This window comes from Euleptes europaea, chromosome 3 (genome assembly GCF_029931775.1).
Source record: "Euleptes europaea isolate rEulEur1 chromosome 3, rEulEur1.hap1, whole genome shotgun sequence".
Taxonomy (NCBI): Eukaryota; Metazoa; Chordata; class Lepidosauria; order Squamata; family Sphaerodactylidae; genus Euleptes; species Euleptes europaea.
Window position 1 is genome coordinate 91,910,724 of NC_079314.1, and position 17,738 is coordinate 91,928,461.

A 17,738-nucleotide genomic window follows, 5' to 3' on the forward strand; every position below is an offset into this window, starting at 1 on the left:
GCCCAGAACCTTTTCTCTGTTTCTGACTCATAGGGGAAGCCAGTCAGGGGGCACAGTAAATATTGCAGGCTCAGCAGCCCTGCTGAATGCAACATATGGCCCAGTGCATATTAGTTGCCAACCAGGCTTCTATCACTTTCAGAGCAGAAGTTATATAAACAAGAAATTATCCTGTGACATCTGGACAAACCTTCCAATGATCCATCCTGTCAGTTCAACCGATACTTCTATATATGCCATACTTTTTTAAAAAACTGTGCCAACTCAAATTTAGAGAAGCTGGGCTAATTAAGACCAGCCCCACCGCAGAGTCACGCAGCATCCGAGAGTTAAGTGGGGCCTAATTTTTAACATGTTGTTAGTGGAACAGCTGCTCAGCAGAGAACTGCTTTGGCAGATCTGAGAGCTAGAATCCTTTCCCGAACAATCCAGTCTGTGCTGTTGCACAAGAGGCCGATAACAGCTGACTTTTCTAGTTCACACATGGCTAAAGAGATCCTTGGTCAGCTGATCACTGCTGCAGTTGTACAGAGATTATGTAAATAGCAGCCCCTAGGACACTTAAAAAAAAATCAGCTTGTGCTGGAAGAACAGGAGACATTCTCCACGACCCTCGCTGCCAACTCCACACAAGCAACAGATAGTGACTACAATCCAAAGAAACTGCTATCTTGTTCCATGACCTAGGGATTTCTTTCCCTTCTATTTTCTAAATAAAAGCCTTCCCCCCTTTTCTGCTTTTGAAGTTTTAAGCAAGATTCAGAAATGGAGCGCCAGTGTGGTATAATGGTTAGTGTCCTACAAGCACCTGGGAGAGCCAGATTTGAATCCCCACTCTGCCATGGAAGCCTCTTGGGGGAGCTTGGGCCCATCACTTTCAGCCTAGCCTACCTCACAGGGTTCTTGTGAGGATAAAATGGAGGAAAGAAGAACAACATAAATTGCTTTGGTTCCCTGTTGGGGAGAAAGGCAGGAGTACTCTCCTGGTCTCTATTCAGACTTTCACCATCTGCAGGCTTAGTTGAACAACATCTCCCCTGACATTTTGTTTTGCCAGTCTAAAGAGGAGCTGAAAACCTGCTGACTCTGTGATACTTCAAAACTATTTCCCTACTAGTGCTTTTTGGAGTCTGGGCACTTTTGTGTGTGTGCAGAGGTGGCCTTTGATCTGGGAGACCTAACATTCCAACTCATTTCTGCCACAGCCTACTGCCTGGGGCCATGGGCAAATCCCTGAGCGCTCATTTCAAGGATATGGAACTAGAAAAAATCTGAGGCAGCAGAGGAAGATAAACATAACGCACGCTGTGAAGTATTTGGTCACCAGCCCACCATAAGTCATAATAACTGGCACAGTTTCTCACCTATCAAGTGTCAGGAGGATCTGCAAGCAATAAAAACACACAGTTTTGTTACAAAATTTATTTATAAACGACAAAAACAACCCAGAAGAATGGTTACTGAGTCTGTTCACCCACTGGAACACAGCGTTGTACAGTAAGAATCCATTACACCAGATTTCCTGGTGGGGATGGGCTGGGAATTCACGGGGATGAAAAACTGCTCATGGAAGAGCAAGAACATTAATGCCAAGGGGACCCTTCCAGGAGATCTGTGATGTTTAAAAGATCTGGCTGTCATTCAGGGATATGGAGAGAGAGGGAAGCACTCCATTTTCTCCCCTACCCCATTTCTGTCATGGGAAGGGAAAAAAGAATACTGAGAGAACCCTGCACAATACAAGCAAACTTCCTTAAGGGCAGAAAGTCTATATGCAAAATAAAGAGTTTACCCAACATTCCTCAACTCCTGGATTAGTTCGGGAGAGTTCTGCAGCTCAACAGCCATTCCCCACCAACGGAGACACAATTTGTGTAAACTGGGCTTTCCAGTAAGCCAGAGGCTGCCGCCGAGTGGCCACGTGCTTCTGCTCAAGCCACTACCTTCCTTTCCTCTTGTTCGTCAGTCTTGAACACGTTGGCCTTTGCCCGTCATTTTTCGACGCAGGGACCTGCTGGTTCGGCCTGTGCTTGGCTTCTGGGCTCTCTTCTTTGCTCCTTGACTGTGCCTGGCCTGCCTGCCTTTGGTCTTTTTCTGACTACGAGTATGCAGCGAGGCAGTGAGTGAGGAGATCCTGTATAGGGTAAAAGACAGTTCTAGAGCTATGCAAGGTTGCCGGTCTGCTTTTGAACTCTTCATCCTCAGCCCCCTTCCCACCCTCCTTGCCCCACCCCAATATTGAGAAGCAAGAAGGCACATGATGCAGTTCTACTGCTGAAAGTAAGCAGGTATGTTTATACTATTTAAGATATTTATAAGCCTGCACCTCTCTCAAACAAACGGGACTTGAGGCAGGTAAACATGGGAGAGTCCTGCAACTCAACAGCAGTGACTGGGACACACATGTAAGTCACTCTGGGCTCCTTGAAAAAAGAATGAGGTACACCAAAACATACCCTTGGAACTGCCTCCTGCAAGCCACCATGTGTGTGTTAAGTGCCAACAAGTGACGCTTCCAACTCATGGCGACCCCATGAATCAATGTCCTCCAAAACGTCCTATTGTTAACAGCCTTGCAGATTGAGGGCTGTGGTTTCCTTTATAGCAAGGGTGGGGAACCTTTTTCCTGCCAAGGGCCATTTTCACATTTATAACATCGTTCGGGGGCCATACCAGGCATAGATCTCCCGGTGTGGGGGAGGGGGAGAAAGAGGCTAGGGTTGCAAGATCTCCAGCCACCACCTGGAGGTTTGCAAGAAAGAGAGAAAGCAAGAGAGAAAGAAAGAGGGGAAGGAAGGAAGGAAGGAAAGAAGGAAAGAAGGAAAGAAGGAAAGAAGGAAGGAAGGAAGGAAGGAAGGAAGGAAGGAAGGAAGGAAAGAAGGAAAGAAGGAAAGAAGGAAAGAAGGAAAGAAGGAAAGAAGGAAAGAAGGAAAGAAGGAAGGAAGGAAGGAAGGAAGGAAGGAAGGAAGGAAGGAAGGAAGGAAGGAAAGAAAGAAAGAAAGAAAGGGGAGGGGAAGGAAGGAAAGAAAAGAAGGGAAGGAAGGAAGGAAAGAAGGGGAGGGAAGGAAGGAAAGAAAAGAAGGGAAGGAAGGAAAGAAAGAAGGGAAGGGAAGAAAGAAGGGAAGAAGGAAGGAAGGGTGGAAAGTAAGAAGGGAAGGGAAGAAAGAAGGGAAGAAGGAAGAAAGGAAGGGAGGAAAGTAAGAAGGGAAGGAAGGGAAAAAAAAGGAAGGAAAGAGAGGGTGGGAAGCTTCTCTCCCCCCCCCCACACACACAAGCACTCACCAACAGCCCACGGATCTCCGCACACACGCACATACACGGGGAGGGCTGGGGGGGGACCCTCCCGTGGCAGCGCAGCAAGCGCGCAGGCCGGGGGAATGCACAGGGAGGGCTGGGCCCTTTGGCGGCGGCGCGGGAAGGGAAAGAAAGAAAGGGGGGAGGGGAGGGAAGGAAGGAAGGAATGAAAGAAAAGAAGGGAAGGAAGGAAGGAAAGAGGGGGGAGGGGAGGGAAGGAAGGAAAGAAAAGGAAGGAAAGTAAGAAGGGAAGGGAAAAAAGAAGGGAAGAAGGAAGGAGGGAAGGGAGGAAAGTAAGAAGGGAAGGAAGGAAAGAAAAAAAGGAAGGAAAGAGAGGGTGGGAGGCTTGTCCCCCCCCCCACACACAAGCACTCACCAGCAGCCCGGTGATCTCCTCACACATGCACATACACGGGGAGGGCGGGGGCGGGGACCCTCCACGGCAGCGCAGCAAGCACGCAGGCCGGGGAAATGGGACACAAGGAGGGCTGGGCTCTTTGGCAGCGGCGGTGCAGCAAGGGAAGAGAAGGGAAAGGAAGGGAAAGAAAGGGGAGGGTGGGAGGCTTCCCCCCCCCACACCCATGCACTCACCAGCGGCCTGGGGATCTCGCGCACGCATTCACCAGCGCACAGGCCGGGGGAATGGAGCACGGGGAGGGCTGGCGGGGGACCCTTCGGCGGCGGCGCAGCAAGCGCATGGGCCACGGGCTCAAGCAGAGGGAGCGCTAGGCAGGGGCCCTCAGCAAGTGGCACGGCAAGCACGCAGGCGGCGGGGGGGGGGAGATGGAGGCAGGGGCCTCTGCCGCCCCAAGAACTCGAGGCCGTGGTGGGGCAAGCGCGCAGGCAGCGGGGGGGGGGGATGGAGGCAGGGGCTTCGCCGCAGCAAGAACTCGAGGTAAGCCACTCACTCGCCTGGAAAAAGCCGGTAGGGCACGGACGAAGGGGAGGGGGCGAAGGAAACAAAGTTGGGCTTCCGAGAGAGCTGGCAAGGCACGTGTTTTCTCTCTCTCGCAAGGAACAGGAAGCAGGGAGACTTGGAGGAAACGCCCCCACAATCACCCAATCAACCTTCAGCTCTGTGTGCACGTGCTTCGGCTTCCCAGTGAAGCCCGAAGTGCTGTGATGAGGGCCTGGCTAGCGACAGCTAGCTTCGTGGAGCTCCCGGCCTTGGCAGGCGGGCCGGGGGCCGGACAAAATGATCTCGCGGGCCGGATCCGGCCCGCGAGCCGGAGGTTCCCCACCCCTGCTTTATAGAGTCAATCCATTTCAAGGAGAGCCAGCGTGGTGTAGTGGTTAAGAGCAGTGGTTTGGAGCGGTGGAGTCTGATCTGGAGAACCGGGTTTGATTCTCCACTCCTCCACATGAGTGGCGGACACTAATCTGGTGAACTAGATTTGTTTCCCACTCCTACACACAAAGCCAGCTGGGTGACCTTGGGCAAGTTACAGCTCTCTTAGAGCTCTCTCAGCCCCACCTACCTCACAAGGTGTCTGTTGCAGGGAGGGGAAGGGAAGGTGACTGTAAGCCGGTTTGAGTCTCCCTTAAGTGGTAGAGAAAGTCCACATATAAAAACCAACTCTTCTTCTAGTTTGGTCTTCCTCTTTTCCTGCTGCCCTCAACTTTTCCTAACATGATTGCCTTTTCCAGTGACTCTTGTCTTCTCATGGTGTGACCCAAGTACGGCAGCCTCAGTTTAGTCATTTTAGCTTCTAGGGTCAGTTCAGGCTTGATTTGATCTATAACCCACTGATTTGTTTTTTTGGCAGTCCACGGTATCCGTAACACTCTCCTCCAATGCCACATTTCAAAGAATCTAATGTCTTCCTATTAGCAAGGCACCATACTGTTACTTATTCCTGAAAGTATTCATCCAGCCTCTTTCCTCATCTTGAGACCTACCTCTTCTACAAGGAACCCCCCTAGCCTAGTCTTAACTGCAAGATCATATCCACACGACCCTCTCCGGCCCCTCTTGTGGCTGTCCCTGTCCCTCCAATCCTGTCTTGCCTTCCTAACTGCAACTTAAACATCTGAACAGGTGTTATGTGTGTGTATTTTGGATTTCTTATCCTGTTTTTGTTGCTAAAGCACCTCAAGCATAATAGTATGCATTTTTAAAAAAAAATCAGCATAAAACCCACATTGTTGGAATAACAGAATTTTAAAAAGAAGCTCATAAGACGACACAGATTTCATTTGCCTCTAAGATGGCACTAGCAATGGCAATAAGAAGTAGGCTGCCCTCTTGTGGCACATCACAGAATCAGAATTTTACTGCATTGAGTTTACAACAGCCTAAACAAGCAACCGAAGTGTTAGAATGCAAGTTGCCACCAAACAAGTAGAAAGCTGGCTTTGGATATTTTGCGCAGAAAAGTCCAGAAAAGTCACGCAGAAAAGAGAGGGGTGCACTGCAGAGAGAAGACATCCAAGAGCAGCTTTCCCACAGATTGGTTTGTAAGCATCAAAAAGTAGGAGGAAGATCCACCTCCCCGCCCCCCCCCCCCACACCAATCATCTTTCAGCAAGCTCTTCAGAAGATAGATTGGATGGACAAAGGTTTTCATGGTCAAAGGAAGTATAAAAGAGTCTTAGAGCTACCTCTGAGACAGGAAAGGGTCTCTGGATTTCTTAGGCAATGTGCATGTGGATTCTGGGACATCATCTCCTTTCGGCTCAGTATCTTCCTAATGAAAAGCCACAAAGCACCATTCAAAACCTGCAAGTTGCCAGTGGAAACACTGAAACATTTCCCCAGGTGTAATTAGTCAAATAATTTACTAGACTACAGATTAATAAGTATGGATGTTACAGAAACTATTAACTTTGAATGCTAATCAGGACCAGGAATACAGAAGTTTTATAAGTGCCGATCTATTGTGACTGAGGAACTCCCAATTTAAGTTCCAGCCATTTAGCAGAATTAGAAAAATCTAATCTCTCCCACCATCTGCAACAGATAGCCCCGGCCTATCATACAGGGGTGTTCTAAGGATTATTGAAATACTGGTTATGAAACACTTTGGAAACCGCCCCACAAAATGCAAAATAAATGCTGTGTAGTATTATTAAGACTGCCACCTTATTAGATAATGAATGTATTAAATCTGTACATAAGAAAAAAGCAATAGTTCAAAAAATTAAGAATATGGGGGGGTAGATGATGCCCATGTGTTGAGGCCAGCATCATCTCAGAAGAGGAATCCCCCTTCTCTCACATCCAAGAAGGAATGTCTTAGATTGCACTTGCTTTTTAAAAAATAAGTACTTGAATTAAGATTTTTTTAATTGATAAAGTGCAGGAGATTGAAAAAATGGATGAATTCTAATGACACTTTTTCATATCAAGTATCTACAAAATCCACAAACGTTTCACATACCCCTAAAACATGCAAGCAAACAGAAGCTTTACCTCTTGAGCATCTAGCCCCAACAGGTGCGCGCCCGAGAGGTCCAGGTCACTGACCGTAGTAACGGTAACCGTGTGGTTTGGGTGATCGTAGCTCACCAACTCCTTCTGCGAGGTCACCATATACTCCAACTGGTCAGCCTCATCTGAAGGGGTTAAAGGAGAACACGGAACTCTGAAAGCCATTGCCACAATCAAACTGTTGGGGACCACTATATTCAAAGTGGAGATGCTTAAGACAGGAACTGTTAGAACTCCTTTCTGAGTCCAAGCTCTTCTGACATGCTGCACTATTATTTAAGAGTCATAGAATCATAGAGTTGGAAGGGACCACCAGGGCCATCTAGTCCAACCCCCTGCACAAGGCAGGAAATTCACAACTACCTCCCCGCCAAAAAACCCCAGTGACCCCTACTCCATGCCAAGATGGCGGCCAAGATGCCCTCCCTCTCATGATCTGCTTAAGGTCACAGGATCAGCATTGCTGACAGATGGCCATCTAACCTCTTCTTAAAAACCTCCAGGGAAGGAGAGCTTACCACCTCCCGAGGAAGCCTATTCCACTGAGGAACTGCTCTGTTACAAAATTCTTCCTAATGTCTAGACAGAAACTCTTTTGATTTAATTTCAACCCGTTGGTTCTGGTCCGACCTTCTGAGGCAACAGAAAACAACTCGGCACCGTCCTCTATATGACAGCCCTTCAAGTACTTGAAGATTATTATCATATCCCCTCTCAGTCTTCTCCTCTTCAGGCTAAACATACCTAGCTCCTTCAACCTTTCCTCATAGGACTTGGTCTCCAGACCCCTCACCATCTTTGTTGCCCTCCTCTGGACGCGTTCCAGCTTGTGTACATCTTTCTTAAATTGTGGTGCCCAAAACTGAACTCAATACTCTAGGTGAGGTCTAACCAGAGCAGAGTCTTCCCTCCCCATGCATACACAACTCCAGAACTAGAAACTTAGTTCTAGTTATATCAGGGGTATCCAACTCAATTGTTATGAGGGCTGGATATGATATAAATGTCACTTTGCTGGGCCAAGCTGGGCCATGCCTTGCCAGTCCAGATCAAGAGTGGGGCCGAATAAGAGCTCTCAAGGGGATGCTTTCTATCAAGATTCCTAAAAGTCTAGTGATCTACACTGACCCTCCTGCCCACAATCTAACCTACATACAATATCACATACAATGCAACTTACCTCATAGTAAACATGCCTAGGAAAGTCATAGAAGATTAACTGCAGGCTACCACTTCCAAATCACACACTCCACACACTCTGCTCTCCCCACGAAACCCTTCTCAACTGCAACAGTTCCGGCAACAGAAAGGATGCTCACCTAAGGCTTCCTCTCTCTCCTTCAGCATCTTCATGTATTCCTTGTGGCGCTACACATTAAAAAAAACAAAACCATTTTCAGATCATCAACTGCTTGCTTGGTTTCTCCCAATTATCAGTTGAAAACCTACCACCCCAAACGCCCACCTTGCGTTTGATTCCTCCAGAGGTTGGGCATTAGGAAGTTATTTCTTTGATTTCATTTATTTAAGTTACTTATGTGCCACTTGAAGAAAAATGCTCAGAGTAGCTCACAAATTAATATAATACAAATATAATAAAACTGAAAAGCATTCAGAACAGTAACATTTTTTAGCCGGTTTGCGCATAACATGATGCCATCATGGCACACAATACAAAGCTAGAGCCTGACCCTACCAAAGTCCGTAGGCAGACTTGCCTACAAGTAAATATATAGAACTTAGCAGGACCTAAGCATTTATAGCAGTGGTTCCCAACCTGTGGGTTACGACCCCAAACTGTTTTCTGGGGGGTCGTCGCCACGTAACCCAGTAACGGGTTGTGTCCTTCCGCAAAGGTTTTCCCCAGACCGTTCCACAGCTGCCCAGTTCCTCCGCCACCCAAAAAACACGGCTGGGCTCTTTTTGACTTACACACACATGCCCTGTCTCCAGCTGAGGTGCCAGGCCGCCCGAAAAGCCCCACTCTGCTCGCAGCTGCCCTCCCGGCTCGTTCACCGCGCCTGCCCCAGCGCGCAAGAAACTCCCGTTCTGCTGGCGAGCGCGCGCCCGCCCTCACCTCTGACCTCAGGTGATTGATCATTCTCTTGTTATGCGGTTGACGCAGGCTGATGGGCTGGACGTTCTAAATTGTGTGTGTGTTCAGTGCCGTCAAGTCGTTTCCGACTCATGGCAACCCTATGACTCACATCTTCTTTGGCTACCCTCAATTGCATCTGCCAAGGTTTCCTCGTGGAAAACTTGAACATTCGATTATTATATATATATTTTTGCTACAATGAAGCTCTGATACGAACACTTCAGTTGTGCTTGAACAATTATAGTAGTCAAGCCACCGTTCAAATTTGACTTCACTGGCCTTGTGTGTGTTAAGTGCCATCAAGTCGTTTCTGACTCATGGCGACCCTATGAATCAATGTCCTCCAAAATGTCCTATCTTTGACAGCCTTGCCCAGGTCTTGCAAATTGAAAGCCGTGGCTTCCTTTATTGAGTCAATCCATCTCTTGCTGGGTCTTCCTCTTTTCCTGCTGCCCTCAGCTTTTCCTAGCATGATTGTCAAAACAAAGGCAATAAAAAGACTAAATGTTGAGGATGACATGAGGTTGGCTTTAACAAACAGTCACGAATTTTGAAGCTGGTTACCCAGATGCAACCACAACCATCATATTAAATATTAATTATTTAATCTAATTAGTTAATTAAAATATTACGTTGGAATTATATTCTGAAAATCTATTTTTAATGTGTTTTCTTTATCCTATTGAAAATGTCATTTTATGGCTTTATGCAAATGTGGCAGGGGTCGCAGGTTACTTGGCAATTGTAAAAGGGGGTTGCGACTCGAATAAGGTTGGGAACCACTGATTTATAGGATTGGGTGGCATCTCTAGACCTGGAAAACCAGGAGAAACAATGGAAGGCAAAGGTAATCAAGACAGTTAAAAAAGTGTAATTATATACACCCTCAATATTGTAGAGTGGAGTCCCCAACCTTTTTGACCCTGAGGGCAATTGGGAATTCTGGCACAGGGCAGTGAGTACAGCTCAAAAATAGCTGCCATAGGAGGTGCAGACAACCACAGAATGTCAGGGAATGATGTTATGCATAAGTCTAATAGGGACTCTTCAACATTTATAACGCTTTAACTGGTCAAAGGGCTTACTTTGCTCAACTTACTCCTGGTTTTCTTAGCAGTCAATCCACAAGCATCGGAATTGGTTTGAGAGGGCCTTCCCACATGACTGCCTTTTGTCTGAATTATTTCTGCTGTGGAGTCGGTTTATTTCTTCTGTATATGCCCAAATAATCAGGAATATCCTGGGTAGGGTGCTGGAAATCACCGATGTCGTAATTGGTGGCATCACAGCACCAACCCCACTTAAACTTTTTTTTTTTTGCACAGGCACTCTAACAATAATGCGCAAAAACGCTCAAAGAACATCTTCCTCCCCCCACCCTGCCTGCGCAAGATGTCACTGGTGATGTTAAAGAACTCCCGTGGTTTTTAAACATTCTGTTTTCATCAGATTGGCCAAATGGCAGCCATGAGGCGATCCTCTGTTCAGTGATTAGCCTATCAATACTCATGAGGAAGAGTTGCCATTCTCCTCCACTGGAGAAGAGAATGTAAACCACAATGGCTCCCAAATATGTGTTAACTTGGGCCATTATAAACAACACATGAAGGAAAAGAATTTCAAACAGTAGTTGCAGTAGTTACCTGAATAAGCCATTAATAAAACTAGTAATAAAACCATACAGTGCTGTCATGAACCATTTCAGGGAACAAACAGGGAAAATGGGATGAAAGCAGTACACTAGGTACCTCCTAAGCACCATTCATGTGCTTCAATTAGCTGTGGAAGCATAATGCTACAGAGTTCAGCTATACTTTATTATTAGGGAAGGCTGTCAGAATGCTGAACTATTATGAACCTCTTTGAGATCTAGGGTAGGAACAGAACTAACTGCTTTGCCTGCCCTGTTTTAATCAAGTTGCTGTATGAAGGCACAGCCCCCAAAGGAGAGTGCTTTCGCTTCATCACCATATTTTTTATATCAAGCCCTACACACTCCTCAACCAGAGCAGGCCAGTTTGAACCTCAAGTTTCTCATTCCTGATGCATGTGGCACTTAATAAAAGCAAAAGTTAACTTCATAATTTTGGGAGCAAAAATTGTATACAGCATGTAACAACAGGCTCCCCACCCCCACCATCTGCAGCCTGCATTTGAAAAACAGTAGGTGCTTGCAGTTTGTTTCAGCAGAAAACCTCCCTGTGATAGGCGCCTTTCATACAGCCAGCCATCTCTCTTCTCCAAGACACTAAAAAAATGCAGTACCTCTTCCTTCATCTTCTGTTGCTCCTCCTTCAGTTTGCGCTTTATCTCCTCCACAGCTATTTTCCTCCTCTCAACCTTTCGCTTGTGGAATCCTGTCAGATATTCCCTGGGAACACAACCATGGCAAGTTAGCTACATGGAGGGAAGCCAAAAAGAGAGCCCTTTAGCTCCTGGGGAACAAATAAACTTACTACATACAACCAGCAGACAAAACACATCATTTAAGTTGCCTGAAAATAACATTTTGGAAAACAAAGGATTAACCATGTAGAAGCATAAAATAAAACCACCCTACTACCAATGCCTCTGCAATAGTTATGACAAAGATCTGTAAGTTATGACAAAGATCTGTAAGAAAAGGTTTTGAAGAGATATACACTTAATTCTTTGCAAACTAACTGACATAAGATAAAGTTCTGAAGAGATAAATAGAATGGTTTTTTTTTTCAAACTGACAAGAGGGAGCTTGCAATAATCAGCCTAAGTCGTGGGAAGGGACAGCAGAGCAGGGAGGAGGTATCCTGATACAAGCTTATTATGCTGTATGCACTCACAAAACGAGTGTTTGGTACATAAAAGTTAAAAAGTAAGCAAAACTGTATGGATCCTGCTTTAATCCCTGTAACTCTCCATGCGAACACAGTTATACATGTCCCAGGATTGCCCAATTCACAGAGGGGAAAGTAAACTTTTCTGCACTTTTAATTTCTCCCATTGTAGTGATAGGAGAAAACACATCTGTCTATTTATTTACTGAATTTATAGTCTGCCTTTCTCACTGAGACTCAAAGAGGACTACACAGCACAAGTCAATATGAACAGACATCTAACAAGCACAGCCACTTAGGTCCAAGATCTATTCACCACACATTCATAACCTAAAAGGTACTGCCATTCTGCCACCCCACTCTTGGAAGCTGAAAGCTGAAGCCCCTAAGGCCTAGTCCTCCCATCAGTGGTATGCCTGTGCTGGGGCTGTACCATTTCAGACTAACAGCAGGAGACAATATGACTGAATATGCCATACAGAAAACCAGTAAGTGACATAGAAGCCTCCCAGCCTTCTCCTTGACTTGTGCAAGGAATGCTTTTGTATGGAAGACAACCAGCCTGCTACCTAAAAGCAGTATAGCTCAGATACAGAAATTTACATCTCAGTGAGAACAAGGCCTGTATTCAATCTCATACACTGTAGTCTCTCGTTCAGACCTTAGTCAGTCTCAACGGGAAAGCCAGAGTGGAATAACTGTCAAAAGCATCAGTAAAGACAGAATAAGAAGATTATGGGGTTAGCAAGATAAATGGTTTTCCAGTTATTATCACCAAGGCATGCCTGAATTCAATGTAATTTCTGACGTTGTCCACCCTATATGCTTAGAAATAGAACAGGAATGTTTAGAGACACTGGCTGGCTTTTTGCATAACCAATCATTGTCTCCTTGCTGAGGATCTTGTGGTGCCCAATGTCCATCTGTGGTGTCAAACTGGACATTGGGGGCACAATTTTCATAGTTGGGCCATCCCACCTCTGACACCATGGACTGACATAGGGTACCACAAGATCCTCGGCAAGGAGACAATAGGGGTTACCGCATTATGCATTCCCAGCGATGTATTAAGAGTTTGAAACTGTTATAAAAAATACTGTTCGCACTTTGTTTGGCCCCTTTAGCTGTGAAGACGTCTTCCAACCATTTTTTAGCCGTGGCATCCAAAAACCCCTTTAAAGCGATGTTTTTTATAACATTTTCAAACTCTTAATACATCGCTGGGAATACATAATGCGGTAACCCCCAAAGATTGGTTATGCAAAAAGCCAGCCAGTGTCTCTAAACATTATACAAAAAGAGTATACCATCACTGAATGAAACTATACAGTGTATAGTTTCATTCAGTGATAGTATAATCATTTATTGTGTGTATTAACCAGGCTGTACAATGTTTTGGGCTGTGTTTACAAATACACAGTTAAAAGTGAAGGAGAAGAAGAGTTGGTTTTTATATGCCGACTTTCTCTACCACTTAGGGCAGAATCAAACTGGCTTACAATCCCCTTCCCCTCCACAGACACCCTGTGAGGTAGGGGGGGCTGAGAGAGCTCTAACAGAACTGTGACTAGCCCAAGGTCACCCAGTTGGCTTCATGTGGAGGAGTGGGGAATCAAACCCGGTTCTCCAGATCAGAGTCCACCGCTCCAAACTACTACACCGTGCTGGGGGAGTGGGACATTAAGAACAGACGGAAACGGATAAAATCCACGCTTTGCAAAGTGGCAACTTGCTGCCAGGATAATATAATCACCCGGAGCGAGGAGAATGTAGACAACTAGCTACCCAGGAGAGGGGCGGAGGGTCTCCTCCTTCCCCACGTGCCAACACAATATTCCATAAGAACATAAGAAAGGCCCTGCTGGATCAGACCAAGGTCCATCAAGTCCAGCAGTCTGCTCACACAGTGGCCAACCAGGTGCCTCTAGGAAGCCACAAACAAGACGACTGCAGCAGCACCATCCTGCCCGTGTTCCACCGCACCCAAAATAATAGGCATGCTCCTCTGATACTAGAGAGAACAGGTATGCAGCATGACCAGCATCCATTCCAACTAATAACCATGAATACCCCTTTCCTCCATGAACATGTCCACTCCCCTCTTGGTTTTCTGGTTGGCACCCTGCTAGAAAAGTTGGAAATGGTCACCCTGAAAGGGAATTTGCAGCACTGTGACTGTGCTGTCCTGCAAGGTCACCCATTTTGCTTCCCGTTGTTTAATTGTCCGGGCAGACAAGTGACTCCACAATCTTGTTGTTCAGATGGCGGGTGAAGGCCGGGTGCCAGGCTCTGAGCGGATCCTTCTGGATATTCTGGAGCATGACTGGAAGGAAGCACAAGCTGACCGCCAGGAACTTTGCCAGAAACTAGACTCTGTGCAAAATGAGCTGCAGTGGGCAGAGGAATTGAGACAAGGTAAGATGCCTCCCACCCCGCAGGTGTTCCTGGTGGCACAGCATCAGAACATAAGAAAGGCCCTGCTGGATCAGACCGAGGCCCATTAAGTCCAGTAGTCTGTTCTCACAGTGGCCAACCAGGTGCCTCTAGGAAGCCACAAGCAAGACAACTGCAGCAGCACCATCCTGCCCGTGTTCCACCACACCCAAAATAATAGGCATGCTCCTCTGATCCTGGAGAGAAGAGGTATTCATCATGACTAGTATCCTACTGGTGAAAAGCCCCTGTCTCATATCTACAATACAGGCAGTACTGTCTCTGTTGAAGTAACCGTTCATAAGAACATAAAAAAGGCCCTGCTGGATCAGACCGAGGCCCATCAAGCCCAGCAGTCTGTTCATTCAGTGGCCAACCAGGGGTCCCCAGGAAGCCCCCAAACAAGACGACTGCAGCAGCACCATTCCAGCCTAGTATGCGCGTTTCAATGAACGTGCACATAACGCGTGGGCCGCATACGCCTGCATTTTCCTTTGCGTGCGCATTAAATCATTCGTACGTCGCTGAAAGCGCGTTGTGATGTGAGGGTCCCCCGTTTTATTTCCAGGAGGGCCGGGGGCTCGCTTGTAAGGCTGCCCGCCGCCCCCCTCCCACGCCCACTCCTTCTCCACGACTCACCGCCGACTCTCCTCATCGAAGGTGATCACTCGCCGGAGCTCCGAGGCGGCGCCTCGCCGTTTCTTCTGGCTTTTCCGACCCATCGCGGCCGCCGCCAAGCCGGCGAAGCGACTTCCGCCTTGTACAGGAAGAGGAGGAGCAACCTCCGCACGAGGCCCGGCAAAAGCCAGACGCCCCGCCTCTTCCGCTTCCGCTTGGCCCGTGCCGGCGGTCGCAGAACGCTGCGCGCCGTCCGCGCCCCTACTCGGGAAGGAGGCAAGACGACCACGCACGTGTCTCCCTCCGCGGCTGTCATTTCGGTCATGAAAAAGAAGGGCCAGTGACGCCAGTCCAGGAAAGCTCACGCAGGAGACTCCTGGTTATGAGAAGACTCCTTTCGTTGCTCTTTGCAAAGGTTGATTTCAGGAACCGTGTGGGACTCTTGGATCTGAATTCTCTCTGGAAACAATGGCCTCTCCCCAGGGCCGTCTTAACAGCATTACGGGCCCCTGGGCAAACCAGTGTGCTGGGGCCCCTACGACAACCACTCACAGGAATAAAAATCAGAGACAAATCACAATGTCCATTTGTAACACAATAACATTCCAGCAAATATTTAATAGTTTAGTATATTTAATAGTGACCTGGATGGCCCAGGCTAGCCTGGTCTCGTCAGATCTCAGAAGCTAAGCAGGGTCAGCCCTGGTTAGTATTTGGATGGGAGACCACCAAGGAAGTCCAGGGTTGCTGTGCAGAGGAAGGCACTGGCAAACCACCTCTGTTAGTCTCTTGCCATGAAAACCCCAAAAGGGGTCGCCATAAGTCGGCTGCGACTTGAAGGCACTTTACACACACACACATAGTCTAGACTACTGTGTAGTAGTATTTATTTATGGCAAGTCACTTAACATGCACAGATTAGCATAGGGCCCCTAGGCTCGTGGGGCCCCCGGGCAAGTGCCCATCGGGCCCATGCGTTAAGATGGCCCTGCCTCTCACCCGGAAGCCTTTCGTGCATGGCGTGTAGGGACGCCCTGCAGGCACTGGGGAGGAAATGCCCTCAGCATCTGCACAGGAGTACTTTCATTTGCTCTTATTTCCATTTGGGGTTAAGCCCTGACAGGCGCCAAGAATGAGCCCTAACTTGACAGGAAAACTGGAGCAGGGGCGGGAAGAACTGGAACCCTAAACTGTTCCCCTAGCTATTTCTGGGGTGAACCACAGTACAGCCCTAGCAGAGTCACTGCAGTCTGAGCCCATTGATCAGAGTAACCCTGCATAGGATTACATGTACCATTAGTGTGGTACAATGGTTAGAATGGCAAATCTGGGTTCAATTCCAGGTTCACACATGCACACAGACACATACAACATTACCCAGTCTCACAAAGGTGTTGTGAGATGAGGATGATGGGGGAAGGGAAACCATGAACCTCCCTGAAGGGTTGGATGGATAAAAATGTACTTGACAGATGCAGTACTTCCAAACACGACTCAAGAAGTCACGAAGCCTGTTATGCTTATTTACTCCAAAATATGTTCCAGTTATGACTGGGTAAGTGTATTAGCATTTCTCACCTGTAACATTCTAAAGTAAAGCCTACAGTGTACAAATGTACATTTAATTTAAAAAAGGGGTTTTCTGTCCTACATTAAGTGATGAGGGAAAGAACATAAGAACTGTTATGGATCAGACCAGTGGTCCAGCTAGTCTAGTATCCCGCTTCACTCAGTGGCTAACCAGCTGGCCTGGAAGACCAACAAACAGGGCACGAACACAAACTATAGCATTTCCAGACTACAGAGATCGGTTCCCCTGGAAGAAATGGCAACTTCAGAGAGCAGACATATGGCATCATATCCCCAACCTCCATGTTCCCCTGGCTGGCACCCACTCCCAAATCTCCAGGAATTTCCCAAGCTGGAGTTGGCAACTCTAACTGGATCATATACATGAGTCCTTTCAAAGTCACCATGCATACTCACTCTCATGGAGAAAGTCAGCAGAGCGGGAGCTACGGCTCTCTAGGCCTTTCCATTCTTTGCCACTGATTTGTTGCTTGAACTTGCTTCAAGTGGCTCATGCTATCTTCTCTTTAGGTTTTTATTATTTTTTTAAATCTGCAAACAACATCAACTCCAAAGCCAGTTGGGAGATTTTGAAACTGCAAACAACATCAACTCCAAAGCCAGTTGGGAGATTTTGAAGGTAGAGCCTGGAAAAGGCAGGGTTTGGGGAATGGAGTAGGGTTGCCAACCTCCAGGTACTAGCTGGAAATCTCCTGCTATTACAACTTATCTCTAGCCGATAGAGATCAGTTCACCTGGAGAAAATGGCCACTTTGGCAATTGACTCTATGGCATTGAAGTCCCTCCCCAAACCCCACCCTCCTCAGGCTCCGCCCCAAAAACCTCCCGCTGGTGGTGAAAAGGGACCTGGCAACCCTAGAAGCATAATAGCATGTACCGGGAGGTTTTATCCTTCTTTCAAAAAGTGGCGGCATGGAGCCTACGCTCCGCTTGAGATGATGCACTTGACAGCACTGACACTGAGACTGCTGGTCAAATGGAGTGCTGCTCCTACTGAAAAGGATGCACTTGGCTGCGTAGACTAGCTGGAAGCACTGGTCCCGGAGGGACGCAGCCCTACAGGAATGACAAGATCCCGGTTTTATCTTGTTTCGATACTTCCTCAGATGGTATTATACATTTTATACGCTGCCACTTTTTGAAAGAAAGATAAAACCTCCCGGTACGAAGCGCTTTTCTAGCGGGGAGTCACATCATAGTTCATCTCTATCTTTTTGGAATTGGAGTTACAGTTAAAGCACAGAACTATCGTTATTTCGCCTTTAAGAACGGGACTGAAATTATGGAGGACTTTCAATTGAGCACGTTCTTCCTAGTGCTTGTTTCCTTCAATATTCAGGGCGTTTGTGAGTTATTTTCCTCAATTGTGAGGGTATGTGGTGCGGCTGCACTATTTCCTAAACTGTGTTATATGATGTTGATATACTGTGTGTGATTGGATATTTTGTGCATAAATAGTATA

General features: G+C 47.1%; 1 protein-coding gene across 1 annotated transcript; it reads right to left on the reverse strand.

Annotated features, from left to right (window-relative positions):
* Positions 1 to 1,932: 1,932 nt before the first annotated feature.
* Positions 1,933 to 14,790, reverse strand: NOL12 (nucleolar protein 12). Its single transcript, XM_056847138.1, has 6 exons — positions 14,708 to 14,790; positions 11,088 to 11,193; positions 8,044 to 8,092; positions 6,707 to 6,849; positions 5,896 to 5,981; positions 1,933 to 2,134 (listed from the first exon to the last, which is right to left on the reverse strand). The coding sequence occupies exons 1-6, from the start codon at positions 14,788 to 14,790 to the stop codon at positions 1,963 to 1,965; spliced, it is 639 nt and encodes a 212-aa protein (XP_056703116.1). The 3' UTR covers positions 1,933 to 1,962.
* Positions 14,791 to 17,738: the final 2,948 nt, after the last annotated feature.